Here is a 16,699-nt window from a genome sequence, read left to right as displayed (position 1 = left end):
GCCTTGGCCACAGCCCCAGGGTCAGGCTGCATGTTTGATAATAAGTCAGAAAAAAAATCAGTCAGTATTGCTAACGGTTGGGCAGCAACCAAGGGGTGAGAGGCATTGAGAGGGTGCAGGTGGAAGATGAGAGTCTGATTAAATGAACAATGAGAGTCTGATTAAATGAAATTAAATGAACAATACAGGAATCTCACTCTTCCCGTGGGCCACCCCCCTTGTCAGGGACCAGGGTCCTGTGTTCCAGCTCAGACCAAGAATCCCAGGCCTCTCTCCATTTGAAACTAAACTAATAGAAAGTGGATTTTTGTGGCCCTATTTTTTTTTTCCCCTGCACACATGTGGTTTGTGGGCTCTTAGTCCCTGACCAGGGATTGAACCCAGGTCCATGCCAGTGAAAGCCCAAGTCTTAATCACTGGACCACCAGGGAATTCCCTTAGAATCCAAATTAATGTCCTTTTTTCTATGACCTGAAAAGCGGGCCACATTTTCTACAAAAGGCAGACAGAAGGATTCTTGGGTCTGAGCTCTTCAACTCTTCATGGAGCAAAATAAATTGACTCTAACTCTGTTTTTTTTTTCTTCTTCTTTTTTCTCTTAGGGACCTGGGCATTCATGAAGAAGGTCATTTCTTCAGAGCCACAGGGGGGCAGGTTTCTGAAGGTTTAACATAGCACTGGTTTACCATAGCATTGCCTATTTTCCTGATATGAGTTACTTTCCTCTGACTCTCCCTGGAGAGGACTCAGGACTCTTAGGACTGCATGAAAGTGGGGTAAGGAGAGGCTGGTCAAGGGAGCAGAGGTTCCTCATGGACTGGACCAAGGGTTGGAAAGAGGTTAACGTCTCTTTTGTCCTCACTGGAAACCTGGTGGGAGGTGGAGGGGGGAGGGAAGAGGGGATGTCAAAGACATCTCAAGAGCGCTGTGTTAGCTGTGTGGACAGACAGCAAGTCACATCTCCTGTCCAGCCAGCCCTGCCAGCCTTTGCCTGTTGTGTGAGCAGACAGTCAATGCTTCAAGACTGGAGAAGCATCTGGATGAAGAGGTAGGTGATGCTTCCAGAATTCTGACTAGTCAGAGGTGTCACAGATTGAATTGTGTCCTTTCAAAAAGATATGTTGACATCTTAACCCCCTCCCCCAAGCCTCAGAACGTGACCTCATTGGGAAACAGAGTCATTGCAGCTGAAATGGCTAACTGCAGATGAGGTGACATTGGGGTGGCATGGGCCCCAAATCTCACAAGACCGGTGTCCTTAAGAGAAGCCAGTCACGTGGACACAGGCCCAGGGAGAAGGCTGTGTGTGCAGCTGAAGGCAGAGACTACAGTGACACAGGTGCAGGTCAAGAAATACCTGACACTGCCAGCAACCATCAGCAGCTAGAAGGCGAGAAAGGAGCCCCTCCCGGCTTCAGAGGGAGTGTGCCCCTACTGAGACCTCCATGCCGGGCATCAGCTTCCTGAGCCGCGTGAGAAGCCATTCTTTGGTTCCAGGCCCTCGAGCCTGTGGTCCCTTGTTATGGCAACTTGAGGTCACTGGACAGAGGAGGGGACACGGCAGCAAGGCCACTGACAGGAGCCCTCCCTGTGCCAGCCTACCAGGTGCTGCCCTGGGTGGTGGGGCGGGGTGGGGGACCCCACACAAGCTATGCATCCCAGGATAGGGGCCTCTTGCCTGAGCCCTGCATCCCATTCTCCAAATCCTGTAGGTCTGGGCCGTTTTCCTTGAAAATTAAGTCCTAAAAAATCCAGTTCATTTGGATTTCCTCAGTGATGGAGGGTGCAGACAGACCCTTTCGCATCCCCGCAGAGAGGGCAGTGACACCTGCAGGGGTGCCCCTGCCTCTTGGGGACGACGCGGGTCCTGGGGCTGGGGTGGGGATGGGGCCGGGCTCTCCGGTCCTGGAGGATGCCTCCTGGCTGAGGCCACATGGCCACTGCAGCCTGAGCTCTGGCTGGCTGCTCCTCACGTCCACTCTCAATGCGGGAGAGTGGGTGGTTTGGCCTGCTGCAGGCAAGAAAATGAGCTCAGCCCTGAATTTCACTTTTCCAGAGTTGAGTTTGATGGGGCTGACTTGGCAGATGGAGATGTGGGCAGCTATCTTCCCCAGGGAGAACCTGGAACCCAGAAGCTGAATTTCTTTCACAGACCACACAGTAACCCAGCCAGAGGGCCTGGGGTTGTTCACTGTTTCTTGCCTGAGTGATCCGACCTCCTCACACAGCACGGCACCCAGTGCCCCTTCCTTTGCTGCCTGACCCCCTGGCACTTTGGGGGTGCCCCATGGGCCCGCTCCCCCTGATCTGCTTTTGCCAGGGTAGAGCCCGGGAACCTGGGCATTAGCAGGCCGCGAGGGGGGGGTGGGGAGCAGGAAGGCGCCGGAGGGTTGGCAGAGGCCCAGAGGGCCAGCTCCAAAGACAATGAGAAAAAAGTCTAAGTGTCTTCTACCTCTTTCCTTCCTGAGCTTTAGGCCAGGGAGGAAACAGCAGGGTTGGAAGACTCAGGGATGAGTGTTAGGATATGTGACCCAGAGTAAATCAATCTCCGTGCCTCGGTTTCCCCATCTGTTAAACGGGGACAGGAACGACCTGTATCGGTTACAGTCCTTGGGAGGATTTTTTTTTTTTTCCCTTGGGAGGATTTAAATGAAATTTAGAGTTAAGTGCCTGGCACATAATGAGCATGTAATCAACACAGGAAAGAATAGTGGAATTTCCAGGCGAAAGAATAGTGGAATTTCAGGCCAGTGGGTTTTTTGAGCTGTTGATTACCCTATCCTGCTGTGACTTCAGCCAGCAACTGTAGCTTCCCTTGGAGACCTCCTGGCTCTGGAGACAGACTCCCTGAATTCAGATGCCAGTCTGAACACTTTCTGTGTAACTGCAGGTGAACAATTTATCCCTTTGAGGCCCTAACTTCCTTATCTGTACAACAGGGATAGCAGTAGCTGCCTTACAAGGAAGGCAAGGCCTTAAAGTCCTTCACGTCGAGGGCTGGGTGGAGCGCGGGCCACAGGAGGCGCACAGCTGGGTTTCCTCTGCCTGCCGCAGAGTCGCCAGGCAGACAGGAGGGAAGGCCCAGGGTGAGCTGTTACCTGAACCCGCCCTTGTGGGTGTCACTCAAGTGGCAGGTGCCTCCATGCAGACAAGGGTTCTGAATGCAGGTGTTGACGGGCACGGTGCAGTGTCTGCCCTGAGGAGAGAGAGAAGCGCGTGGTGAGGGAGGCCCTCCATGGCCGCCGTGAGGAGGAGGCCCCATGGACTCCCAGCTCCCTCTGGGACGAGGGCAGGGGGCGGTCGCCCCGGGCTCTGGGACAAGCGAGCTGTCTGCGTGACCCGGGGAAAGCCGAGGGAGCCCCTGCCTTGGGTCTCTCCATGGTGCACGGTACAGGGGAGAGGTGCCAAGCTCAGGACCGGGGCCCCCAGCCTCACTACTGCCCAGACTTCACCCCCTCCTCACCATCCCAACCCACAGGCCAAGAGCAGGGGCTTTGGAGCCTGGAAGAGCTGGTTCACCTCCCAGCTTCACCTCTTCATGGTTGGCTGACCTTTACCTTGTATTAGCTTTTTAACTTCTACAAGCCTACCTCAAAGAGCTGTTACCAGAGTTGAACTAGACCTTTCAATAAGGAAGTGCTTAAAATATTACATAACACATCTAGCACATAGTAGGACTCTATAAATGCCAGTAGATGATACTATCACTAACCTCACTGAGGCGTAACTGTCATCTACAACTTGGAGGGTAGACCATGGCTGAAGTGCGGTCAACAGACCTCGGCCCTCTAAAGTGACAAGCTCCCAGGGAGTTGTCTCTGATTGGTCCAGACGTGAGCATGGGTGTTGCTATTTGCTCTTAAGTTCTCTGGGTGATCCTGATGGTAGGCTACCCCGAGACCCCCTGTGAGAGAAATTTTGGGCAGAGTGGGATTTCTCTGTACCAGGCACCCTGAAGTGGATGTGTGAGCTAAGAAGGTGCCAACTGTGTGCAGGTGGGGAAGAGCATGCCAGGGAGGAGGAACCGTGAGGGCAAAGGCGCCGCAGAGACAGGCCTCCGTCCCAGGGAGTTGCCCCAGGCTTGGTTCTCTGCCACCAGCTTCTCCCATGGCACCGACGGACCGGCACTGCACCCAGGTTTTGGCAGCCGGTTCCCTGGATGACCTGTGCAATCTGGCGGGGGGGGGGGGGCGGGGGCGGGAGAGGGATGTCTGCTGCGTTTGCTTCTGGGCTGTGGGCTCAGTGTGGGCGTGGGGCCAGGCGGGGGCCATCACGGGAGCCCTCCCACCGCCACACCACCTGCTTGCCATCTGCCCAAGAAAACCCTCCTGCCCACTCTGCCACTGCTGCCCGTGCCCGCAACGAGAGGCACTGGGCCTCCTGGCTGGACCCTCCTGTGCTCTGCCTTCTCCCACTGCCTCGGCTCTGCCGCCTCAGGTCCTGCCTCCAGCAGCCGGAAGGCAGGGGTGCATCTGTCCGCTGCTTTTTGTGCCCTTCACAGGTTTCTGGGAGGGGAGGAAGTCTGGGGTGGGATCTGGGCTTATCCTAAGCCAGAGCAACATGGGGTCCCTTTCTGCAAGCCCGTGTGTCGATGGAAACTGCAGTGCTCATTCTCACTCCCATGTTCGGAGTACAGTTTCTGTTCCAGGACTCATGCTGAGTTTCACATTCACAATGGTGTACAATGTTCATAACACCCCTACAATATGGGTGTGGTTGTTATTACCCTCACTCTTACTGAGAGGGAAGATGGACTTGGAAAGTGAAGCAATAGGTCCGCTCTCGCACAGCGGTGTGGAACCAGCACAGCTGAACCCAGACATCCAGTCCAAAGCCAGTTCTGAGAACTGCTCGCTGGGCGCTTACTCTGCCTCTCTCAAAGCACAGGCTCTGCAGGTAGGCAGATCTGAGCGCACATGCTGGTCTGACTGCTGCTGCTAAATTGAGGAAATTACCAGTTCTCTCTGAGACTTGTTTTCATTATCTGTAAAATGGCAATAATAATACCTATTGTATGGATTTAACAAATGATTAGAAATCACACTCATCTAAGGCACCTGACCCTGGCAGATAATGGTAGCTCATAAATAAGAGATATTCAGATACAGACCATGATGATGATAGGGGTCTGAGATAGATTTTTGGGTTTCCCTGGTGACTCAGATGGTAAAGAATCCACCTGCCATGCAGGAGACCTGAGTTCGATCCCTGGGCTGGGAATATCCCCGGGAGAAGGAAATGGCTACCCACTCCAGTGTTCTTGCCTGGAGAATCCCATGGACAGAGGAGCCTGGTGGGCTGCTGTCCATGGGGTTGCAAAGAGTCGGACACCACCTAGTGACTAAACAGCAACAGCAACTGAATAGTGAAGGATGTGTTGTGAGTGTGTCTGTGTCTGTGTGTTGGTGGATAAATGGGCCTGGGCTGCAGGACCTGCCTCAGCAGGTCAAGGCATGGCCTCCCTGATTCCTGCCTGGCCAGTGTCTTTGCTCTGGGGACCTGCAAGTCCCAGGGGCTCCCGGGGGATTCCTCACCTGGGGTGGGGCAGGGGTGGAGGTGGTGTCTCCTCTAGCCCCGGATGCCACAGGGCACTGGAATCCAGGAAGCAGGGCCTGCATTTGGCAATGTGGTGCCTGGGCCCAGAGGTGGGGATTTCTATCGTTTACAGGCTCTTCAGAAACAACCACCGTGGTTAACACCTGGCCAGTTAGCTTAGTTCTACTCTCTTGAGCCTCATTTTGCTCATACCACTAGATACGTTCCTTGGTTATCTCCCATGACCCCCTCCCTATGGTGTGTGTATGTGGTAGAGGTAGGACTGGGACTTGGCCAGGACTTCTAGGTTCCTTTACAGGATCTTGGAAATAACTAACCCCACTGGAGTCCTGTTTCTGAGATGGGGCCAGCAGGGTTGCTCTAACACCTTGCTACTCAAAGAGTGATCCTTGGACTACCAGCCTGGTGTCCCCTGGAAGCTTGTTAGACATGCACAATCTCAGACCCGATCTCAGATCTAATGAATCACAGCCTGCACTTTAACAAGGTCTCTGTATACCTTAAAGAGTGAGAAGCACTATTCTGAGACACTGAACATATATGCATGAAGCTAAATGGCTGCAAAAAAATCAGCCGAAATTTCCATTTCATGTTCTCAAATCCTAGAATCATGGTGAGAGTTATGCTTTGTTAAGTGTCTACTGAATGCTGGTACTGAGGCAGGCCAAGGCACACGTGACCCCTTTTAATCCTTACAACAGCTATGCAGTGAGTATGGTTATTCCCATTTACAGGTGATAAAAGTGAGGCTACAGAGAGTCAGTTACTAGTGGAGGGCTTAGTATAGTCTCTGCATCAAGAGCTGGGCTCTGGATTTAGCGAATGTGTTCCTCGGGTGTGTGAGCTTGGGTATATTTTTCAATTTTTCTGAACCCTCGGTATCCTCGTCTGTCAAAAGAGATTGTCCTTCTTTCAGAGGACAGTTAAGAGTATTAAGTGAGATGATGCACTTAAACGGCTTCTCAGGGACCTGGCATTATAACAGATGTACAGTAGCTGCTACTGAACATTCAGCAGTGGTTGCCACGCTATTCCTATAATACTGTGGCCGCTCAAGGTCACTCACTAGTCACTGGAAACATGGAGAGCTCTAGGAACAGCTAGATAAATGCTAGAACTTTGAGCTGCATTTTGCAGCTGTCTGGCGACTGTTGTCATCTTAGCAATTCACCCAGAACTACTACGCCAATCACTCTGCTGGCAGAAAGGAAAGCAGGCATAACCAAAAAGAGTGTGATCAATATGCGATAAAGGGACCCCTCTGGTTCAGTCTGCTGCATTTTACTGTGGAGGAGCCTGAGACGGGTGGGGAGGAGAGCCAGAGCTGTCCAAGGTCATGTCAGGTAGAGACAGGCTCCGGAGGGTCCCGGTGGTGTTCTTTTCACCACCAGTCTGTGTATTTCCCTGTCCTGGAGATTCAGGCAGGTTATAAATGGCCAAGGACCCTCATCTGCAGCCATGTCATGGTGCCTGCAAATGGGCAGTGAATGCACTGGCTGAGGGCATGTATTTTGGAACCAGTTGACTTTGAGCTTTGAATCCTGGCTAAGGCTTTGATGAGGACTATGCAGGATAATGCATGTAGCTTATTTAGTACACTGCCGGCAGGCAGTAAGCACTCAGTAAAGCCAGCTGTTAACAGTACTATCATGGTCACCACCACCAGCAGCAGCATCATCCTATCACCATAATCATCACCACCATCAGCATCCTATCACCATGAGCAGTAGCAGCAGCAATGTACTTTAATACCTGCCTGGGCCCTTCAACTTCCTAAACATCAAAATCTCTGTTCAAATTCTTCCAAAATTGGCAAGATGTTCAGGATCTTATAAGCAAAACCCAAACACATAGCAGTATCCTGCAGGAACCCCAGGGGTGCACTCTGCTCTGACACCGAGAGCCAGGCAAGCTTCACACTGTCCTCAAGTGTGATGGGAAGAAGCCTGGGTCTTTGAGCCTGGCTCCAGTACTGTCAGACTCAGGCCAACTTTAAGGTGAGGGAAGTGAGACTTAAGAGTGTGAAGTAGTTATCTTTAACATAGGGATGACACCACCCACCTCACAAGGTGATTATAAACAGCAGAGGAAGGAATAAATGCATGAGGTCCAGGTGCCTGGTGCATAGTTGATGCTTAAAAAGATGACTACACATGTACAGAATTGGGGATGTCATACATGTCACAGCTCTAGGAAAGCAGCAGACACTCCTTGGGAGTTCAGTGTCACAGACTGATAATCCCCGGTGAAACCACCTGTTCCCGAGAGCCACCACCCTGGCATTAGGGACCAGCAGTAGGCTGAAGGTAAAAGGCAGCCATATATCAGCTATTGAGTACTTACTGAATACTAGGTACTGTTCTAGGTACACTGCATGTGTCATTGTACATCTGCTTCTCACAGCAAGACTTTGGGATGGGTCCTATCCTAGTGGGCAGATGGGAAGCCTAAGGTGAAGCCACTGGTTATCACCACACAACTAGGAAATGACAAAGCCGGGATCGACACCTGCTGATCAGTATAAATCCATAACCTGAGTTTTCTCCATTGAATATAAAGGAATTTGAGGATCCAGGTCTCTGGAGCGTGTCTGCTTAATTTCTAGTCTTCCCCTACAATATGTATACATATATGGTGCAGTGGTAAAGAACCTGCCTGCCAACGAAGGAGACATAGATACATGGGTTTGATCCCTGGGTTGGGAAGATCCCCTGGAGGAGGGCATGGTAACCCATCCCAGTCTTATTTCCTGGAAAATTCAATAGACAGAGGAGCCTGGCAGGCTACAGTCTATGGGGTCACAAGAGCTGGACATGACTGAGTGACTAAGCACATGTATGTAAGTGTGTATATGTGTGTGTGGGGGGGGCATGAGTCTGGGATGACCGTGAGTTTGAGGTCTTGGAGTTGGCTGCGCAACTGAGCGACTGAGCACATGTATGTAAGTGTGTGTGTGTCTGGGACCACCTTATATATGTGTGTGTATATGTGTGTGTGTGTCTGGGGTTGGCTGCCTGGGCAGGGAGGGCCGTCTGCCCAGCTTCAAAGAAATCCTTTGGCTGTCTTGTCTCAGGCCTACAGATGGCACTCTGACACTGTCTACTGGAGGCATGGCTCAGCAGAGACAGTCACCTCGGAGGCCTGTTGCCCAGAGCCAGTCTGCCTGTCAAGCTTGTCACTATACCCACGGACCGCCCTGGGGACAGAAGACCAGGGCTGCCAGCTCCTTCGCACTCAGCTTGGACCAGGTGTGTGCCTCAGACGGTCTGGGCACTGTCTGCAGACTCTCGGTTCACCTAGAGCCTTCCGATGGGGGCCCTGGGATGCTGGAATCTGGGAAGCTGGGAGGGTTGCGGGGAAGAGGACCCAGTCATGGTTTCGCTGGCCCCTGTGAGGCACGCTGAAGGGCTCAGTTATCCAGGAAACCCTCCAGGGGAAGGGGGCGGGCTCAGGAATCATATAGCCCTGGGTCCTAACCCAACCCGACTGCTTACAAGCTTGGGACACTGAGTCAAGCTCTTTCAACAGGTCTGTGGCTCAGTTTCCATGTCTGTAAAATGAGAATTCATAAATCCTTCCTCACAGAGGAAAAGATGAATAAAGTGCCAAGCAGAGTGCATAGGACCTCTTCCATTCTCTCCAGAGGTTAATGTGCTGTAGATGTGGCAGGGAGAGGAGGAAGGAGGCAAGGGTTATTCTGGAATTAGCCTGGGTGTCCAGGGAGGACAGGAGAGCTGAAATGTCCATCCCGGCTTGGCTGTGCTGAGCCTGTCAACAGGGAAGGTTGACTCGGCAGCCTGTAGGCCTGTTAATCCCCATCCTTGAACCTCCTCAAGCTGGAACCAGCGCTTTCAGGACTGATTGTTCTGAGATCAGAGAGGGGTCGGGGGTGGGGGAGACTCAGGAATCCCCCTGTAAGGAAGTCAGGATGCTGGTGGGTTCGAGGGATGTCTCTAATTGGAGGCAAATTAACTCCTGAGACTTAATCTGCCCACGTTCAAGTAAGAAAATACAAGTATTACATTTCTTCCTTATCTCGCTGCATCACTGTCAAGACTATAGCAGTCTTCTACTGTACGGCAGAGGGATCTTTGCTCACTGTTATGTACCAGCCTGGATGGGAGGGGGATTGGGGAGAATGGATGCACATATATGTATGGGTGAGTCCCTCTGCTGTCCACCTGAAATTATCACATTGTTAACTGGCTATACCCCAATACAAAATAAAAAGTTTAAACTTTGGAGGGAAAAACCCAAAAAAACTGCAGAAAAAAAAAAAGACCACATGAGGTCCTCTGTGATTGGTGTGGATGTGATACCACTGGGAAGGCCCCACCAGTTCTGGGGGTTTGCTGACAAACACTGCTTTGGGGCCAGCTGTAAAGTGGACGTATCCACTGTCCTTGGAGAAGGGATGGTGAGCAGGGCGCAGCGCCCCCCGGCAGCCTGGAAGGTGGGGGTGGCCTGCGTACCTTGTAGCCATGGGGGCAGGCGCAGCGGTACAACTCGGCCGGGTCCCGGCTGCACGTGCCGTTGTTCTTGCACGGGCTGGAGAGGCAGGGGTCGCACTTGGCCACGATGTTGATGTCCACTGGCCCTGACGGCAAACCACAGAGAGTCGGCAGGCGGCCCCCCAGTAGGCTCGCTGCCACCCCTCCCTTCTCCTCTGCCCTCGCTCCTTCCTTCTCAGCCACCAGGCTCTCATCTCTGTCCAGACGGCGGCTGGCCCTCTCCAGCCAGTGCATCCAGTCCAGCTAGAGTCCCATTAATTCAGCCATCATCCGGAGAGGAAAAAAGTCACAGCGGGACATCATTCAGAAGCACTTCTCAGTCAAATCAATTACTCTAATTAGCCTGATCCGATTTTGGTGCTAATCTGCAAACAATGCACCATAATTAGAAACCCCTTGTGTATCTTTTTCTATTCGGGAAGCTCCAGGCCCAGGCTCCACTGGGACCTCCCGTCCCTCCTTCCCCAAACACCTCTCCCCACAGGGTAGTCTGTGCCAGGCTACGGAGGGCTCAGAAGCTGGGCCAAAGGCGCACAGAGGAAGTCCTCCTTACAGAGCCCTGGAGCCGGCGGGAGGAGGCGAGACACGCCCGGGAGACGCAGCAGCGGTGCTCACAGCGGCCAGCCGGGCTCGAGTGTATTTTGCGCCCATGACAGTTTCAGCCCGGCCCTGTTCCCCTTGGCCGTCAGGGCTGGGAGCAGGGCGGCCGTGTCCCTGCACAGAGCTTCCCACAAGGGCTCAGCCACCAGTGCTGCCGGCGCGGACAGAGTCCTGGATGGTCACGCCCTGCCTCACGGCAGAACGTTCAGGACCTGCGGTAACAGTCATCAGTTTGGAGACTGGGCTCAGGCTGACCCCAGAGTGAGTCTGACCATTGTGGGGTGGTGAACAGAATGGCCTGACTGAGAACCAGCGCCGGTTGGCTCAGTCTTGGCTTCACTGAAGAACAGGGCATTGTTCTAGAGAAACTGTGTTCCGGGGACATAATGAAGTTTAGAGGTAAAGCATATCTGTAAATCAAAATAAATATCGAGACCTTAGGAGATAAGTAAAGGGCATTAACAGACAAATGTGTAGTACAAATGGAAAGTAAGTTTTTGGGGAAAAAAAAAAGTTCCCCCAATAACCAAAGGCAAAATATAAAGGTATACAATATTTTGCCTATTGAATTAGCAATGATTACAAAATGAGATAAAATAATTCAAGGGTCTGATGAAAACTGCACTCTACTAGGATACAACTGTACAACTGTATGCTACTAGGAGTGAAAATTGGTTACAACCCTTTCTGGAAATCAATTTGGCAATAAATGTGAAGACCTTTGTAATGATCGTATACTTTGGCTCAGTAATTTCTGTTCTCTGAATCTTATCTAAGGATGTAATTTTAAATAGAGACAGACTTTTATGCAGCCATGGTAAGGAAAAAAAATTGGAAATACTCTAAAAGTTCAAACTCAGGAACTGGTTAAATTCCTGTGGAGTTATGGTGGAGTGTCACAGCTTGGTGATCAAGACCATGCTCTGGAATCAGAAAGACCTGGAATTCTCTTAACGGTGTAATCTTGAGAAGTCAACTAACCTCAGTAAGCCTCAGGTTTCTCATTTTGGCAAATTAAATGACTCCATGGAAAGTGAGAATTAAATGAACAATACATGAAAAACTGCTTAACAGAATGCCTGCCATAGAATAAGAACCTAGTAGTAGTTTGTTATCATGATAATTTCAGTCAATCAAAATCTCATGAGATCAAAGTATGCTATAGTAAAATGGGAAAATGCTTATGCTCTAAGAATGTTGGGTAAAAAAATTCAGGTTAAAGATTTTCCCAACTATGCAAAAATAGGTAAAGAAAGAAGTCAATGAGGAATACATAGAAATAGCAGCAACGGACTTAGGGGAACAAATGACAAATGGATACTTAGATGTAGGTCTACATTGGTTTCAGCACCTGAGTCTTTGTGTGGCCCATGGAAGAAAGGGGACAGTGGTTTTAGAAGTCACACTTGTTGAGATGCCTAGCTCTGACGGGCTGTTGGAGAAAGGGCAGACCCTGCGGGGTGGGGGGGGGGCAGAGATGGGTGGAGGGGTGGGCCAGCACCTACCTTTGCACTGGAAGCGGTGGGTGGGCGTGGTGAGCAGAAGTCGGTCAGCCATGGGCTCAGGGCTACTGCAGCGGGCGATGCCAGGCTCCTTGTACCCAGCTTTCACCCACTCTGACAGCCAACGGAGGCTGCAGTCACAGTGGAGCGGGTTGGTTCCCAGTGCCCTAGGAGGCAGAGCAGGAAATCAGGGCCCCTGCCCAACCTGGCCCATAGGCTCCAAAGTCTTGGCCCCTTGAAAAGGTAGAATATTTAGACTTTGCCTAGACTGGGGGTGTCCAACAGCAGGACCAGCAAAGATATTATTCCCACTGGGGTGAAGTCAATGACTTCAGACTGTATCTCCAATCCCTGAAGATGTTTCAACCCCACACAAGCCCCTCCTCTCTCTGAGGCTTGGTCTCATCTACCCTGGTGAGATCCCATCCTCAACTCACCCCCAATTCCAGCCCCTCCAGGAGGCTTCCTGGGCCTTCTGCCATTGATTACCTGGCTCTCGCATCCCACTAAAGGGTGCACTGGAGGATATACTCGGAGAGAGGGTTTTGATACCCAGCAACCTAGGAAGCAGCTTCAGACCACCAAAAGGGGCTCAGAGCACGCCAGCTTCAAATATGCTGCGTTGGCTATTGACTGTTTTGAGCTGAAGGCACTTACAAAACACGAGATGGTGTTTCTGCCTAAAAGCAGGTCATATTTCCTATGAGAAAGGTACCCTCCCTGCACTAGAAAGAAAAGAACATTCTTATCACCAGAGACTGGGAGTTGACACCAGAATGGATCTGTACAAACAAACCTACTAAAATATTTCCTAGTCACTGTCCCATGACTTACTGCCTCTCACCCAAGCCCCTTTGTCTTGTTACGTGGGTGCATAGTAACTTAGTTGTGCCTGACTCTTTGCGATGCCTTGGACAATAGCCCGCCAGGATCCTCTGTCCATGGGGATTTCCAGGCAAGAATATTGGGTGGATTGCCAGGCCCTCCTCCAGGGGATCTTCCCAACCCAGGGATCAAATCCCCATCTCCTGCATCTCCTGCATTGGCAGGTGGATTCTTTACCACTGAGCCAATAGGGAAGCCTTTTGTCTTGTTATAGCCCCACACTTTATCATTCTCTCTATAGAAACATAATCAGGAATTCCCTGGTGGTCCACTGGTTAGGGCTCTGCGTTCTCAATGCTGTGGGCCCAGGTTCAATCCCTAGCTGGGCAACTATAAAACTAAAAATCCCACAAACCACACAGCACGAACAAGAGAAAAAAAACAAAAACAAAAACAGAAAAACGTCTATCAACTTTGGGGCTCAACAGTTTCTTTGGATTTTCAATTTCCTTTTGAAGACTCCCATGTACACTTTATATTTTTATAATATTAAGTGATCTGTATGCTTTTCTCCCGTTAATGTGTCTTATGTCAGGCCACAGAACCAAAGAGGATATAAGGAAATTTTCCCTCCCCTATAGCACTCAGCTTCAAAATGTGGGGGAGGGAAGCCTCCAAAGAAAGACACCTTCAGTACAGATACCTCCAAAGTGCTGTCTGGGAAGAAAACATGAAAACTTCCACTGAGTTTTAACCATAGCCTTTTCTGGGCTTCCCTGATAGCTCAGCTGGTAAAGAATCTGCCTGCAGTGCAGGGACCCTGGTTTGATTCCTGGGGCGGGGAGATCTGCTGGAGAAGGGATAGGCTACCCACTCCAGGATTCTGAGGCTTCCCTTGTGGCTCAGCTGGTAAAGAATCCACCTGCAATGTGGGAGACCTGGGTTTGAGCCCTGGGTTGGGAAGTTCCCCTAGAGAAGGGAACAGCTACCCACTCCAGTATTTGGGCCTGGAGAATTCCATGGACTGGGTCGCAAAGAGTCAGACACGATTGAGTGACTTTCACTTTTAATTTTCTAGTTTTTGAATATTTTATAATATGTATGTATATCAGTATTGTAGTATATATGCACAATATGAAAATAATTAAATACACAGAGAGTCTATATATAAACTCAAACATGTTCACTGGGAGAGATATGCAATAGCTAATATTTAGGGGCCTCAGTATCGCCTGTGTGAAATGGGAGGGGCCACCTGATGCTGAGTTCAGACAGCATCTGTGTTTTGGCATCAAGGCAAATGTGGATTTGAACCAGGTCTTTGCCACCCACTAGCTGTGCAACCCCTGGACCAAGTCTTCAGTTTTCTTAACTTCAGTTTCACCATGTCTCATAATGGGATAAAAATGCCTTATTTGCTATAAGAAATACATGAGATAATTCATTTAAAGAGTTGAGCACATAGTAAGAGTTTTATGTTCACTCTTATTAAACATTTACATTGTTTACATAATTGATGATGATGTCCATGAAGGCATCTGAAGCAGGGAACACACAATGTACACAGTGTGGGCACGTTTCTGTAAATAAAACACATTCCATACATATGGAAAGAATCACACCAAGGTGGTAACAGTGACACTACTATCCCTGGCGTTACAATCTTTTCTGTTTTGAGTAGATGCATGAGGGGAGAAACAGGGCTACTTACAGATGGGAAAGAGACGTCAGGTCATTGAAGGAGCCTTCGGGAACACTGGAGATGTCGTTGCCGTGGAGGGTTCTGAAGCAGAAGCACAGGTCAGATCAACCTTCAGTGAGAGCTCTGAGCTCAGTACCCTCTCCCGGCGTCCCAGGCCGGCTAGTCAAGCCTCCGAGCACACAGCCCTGCTCCGGCCGCAGCAGGGGATGTCTCCTTTAAGTCACGGGCATGGATGTTTCCGCACCCAGCTCAGAAGCAGGAATGCAGTGGGTAGAGGGTTTGGGAAAGACCAAGATGAATTAGACGTGGGATGGAATCAGAAATCAGTCCCTTTCAGCTGTGGAACACTGGGTGAGTTACTCTCCTTTTCAGGGCCTCCGTTTTTACACCTGAGAAATGGAGAGAGACAGCTATCTAAAGGAGACGCTGGGGTTTCAGAGATAACGGGAGGAACTGTGGCCGAGATGGGACGTTCTGGAACTGAGCAGTTTGTACTCAACTCTGACCCTGCCACCTACAGCTGTGTGACTGTGGCAAAGTTACTCACCCTCTCTGGGCCTCGGTTTCCTACTGTAAAACGGGAACGGAAGAAAGTCAGGAGATGTGCCACAGCAGGGAGCTGTGGGTGCATTAGTCCACGTGAAGCCTGGCATTTTCTGAGTACTAGATGGTTAACCATTAGTAATATTTGTAAAAGGGTCTTGAACAACATCTGCTACAGATCAATGTCCAGTTCCCTTCATATTTACCTAGAGAGATTTAAGGGGGATTGAGAAATGCTATCAACCCCAACTCAGGAGACAGAAGGAAGGGCTGTATATTGTCACCCTGATTATTTAACTTATATGCAGAATACATCATGAGAAATGCTGGGCTGGATGAAGCACAAGCTGGAATCAAGATTTCCAGGAGAAATATCAATAACCTCAGATACACAGATGATACCACCCTTATGGCAGAAACTGAAGAAGAACTAAGGACCCTCTTGATAAAAGTGAAAGAGGAGAGTGAAAAAGTTGGCTTAAAACTCAACATTCAAAAAACAAATTCATGGCATCCTGTCCCATCACTTCATGGCAAATAGATGGGGAAACAGTGGAGACAGTGACAGACTTCATTTTTGGGGCTCCAAAATCACTGCAGATGGTGACCGCAGCCATGAAATTAAAAGATGCTTGCTCCTTGTACGAAAAGCTAGGATCAACCTAGATGGCATATTAAAAAGCAGAGACATTACTCTGTCAACCAAGGTCTGTCTAGTCAAAGCTATGGATTTTCTACTAGTCATGTATGGATGTGAGAGTTGGACTATAAAGAAAGCTGAACGCTGAAGAATTGAACTGTGGTGTTGGAAAAGACTCTTGAGAGTCCCTTGGACTGCAAGGAGATCAAACAAGTCAATCCCAAAGGAAATCAGTCCTGAATATACATTGGAAAGACTGATGCTGAAGTTGAAACTCCAAATCTTTGGCCACCGGATGCGAAGAACTGGTTTGTTGGAAAAGACTCTTGAGAGTCCCTTGGACTGCAAGGAGATCAAACCAGTCAATCTCAAAGGAAATCAGTCCTGAATATACATTGGAAAGATTGATGCTGAAGTTGAAACTCCAAATCTTTGGCCACCGGATGCGAAGAACTGGTTTGTTGGAAAGACCCTGATGCTGGGAAAGATTGAAGGCAGGAGAAGGGGAAGACAGAGGATGAGATGGTTGGATGGCATCACCAACATGATGGACATGAGTTTGAGCAATCTCCAGGAGTTGGTGTACTATCCTCATTACCATAAATCGGTTCTCCATGCTCAGGCAGCCAGGACAACAGGATGAAAGTCCCTAGTCCTCTAAAGAGTGTTCGGGGTAGCTTCTCACCTTTCTGGATAAGAAGGGGCTGAAGCACTCCCTCGCACATTTGTCAGTATCATTTAGTCTCTAATCCATGTGGTCACTTATGAATCAGAGCAGCTCCCACCTGCTATTAATGTGGATGACTTCATGGCTGCTTGC

General features: G+C 50.0%; 1 protein-coding gene and 1 long non-coding RNA gene across 2 annotated transcripts in view; one reads left to right on the top strand and one right to left on the bottom strand.

Annotated features, from left to right (window-relative positions):
- SLIT3 (slit guidance ligand 3) overlaps positions 1-16,699 on the bottom strand; it is a 723,374-nt gene that overhangs the window by 46,544 nt on the left and 660,131 nt on the right. Inside the window, exons 24-27 of the mRNA XM_070476865.1 lie at positions 14,706-14,777; positions 12,173-12,336; positions 10,029-10,153; positions 3,099-3,196 (exon numbers count right to left, since the gene is read on the bottom strand). Coding sequence (XP_070332966.1) covers positions 3,099-3,196; positions 10,029-10,153; positions 12,173-12,336; positions 14,706-14,777 — 459 coding nt within the window. The remainder of the gene's footprint in view (positions 1-3,098; positions 3,197-10,028; positions 10,154-12,172; positions 12,337-14,705; positions 14,778-16,699) is intronic.
- LOC139038295 (uncharacterized) lies at positions 583-11,402 on the top strand. Its single transcript, XR_011491295.1, has 2 exons — positions 583-1,048; positions 8,630-11,402. It is a non-coding gene; the product is annotated as an uncharacterized lncRNA (long non-coding RNA).

The sequence above is a fragment of the Odocoileus virginianus genome, chromosome 14 (assembly GCF_023699985.2).
Source record: "Odocoileus virginianus isolate 20LAN1187 ecotype Illinois chromosome 14, Ovbor_1.2, whole genome shotgun sequence".
Taxonomy (NCBI): Eukaryota; Metazoa; Chordata; class Mammalia; order Artiodactyla; family Cervidae; genus Odocoileus; species Odocoileus virginianus.
Note: the sequence above shows the minus strand (reverse complement) of the source record. Positions and strands in the feature narration are given on the sequence as shown.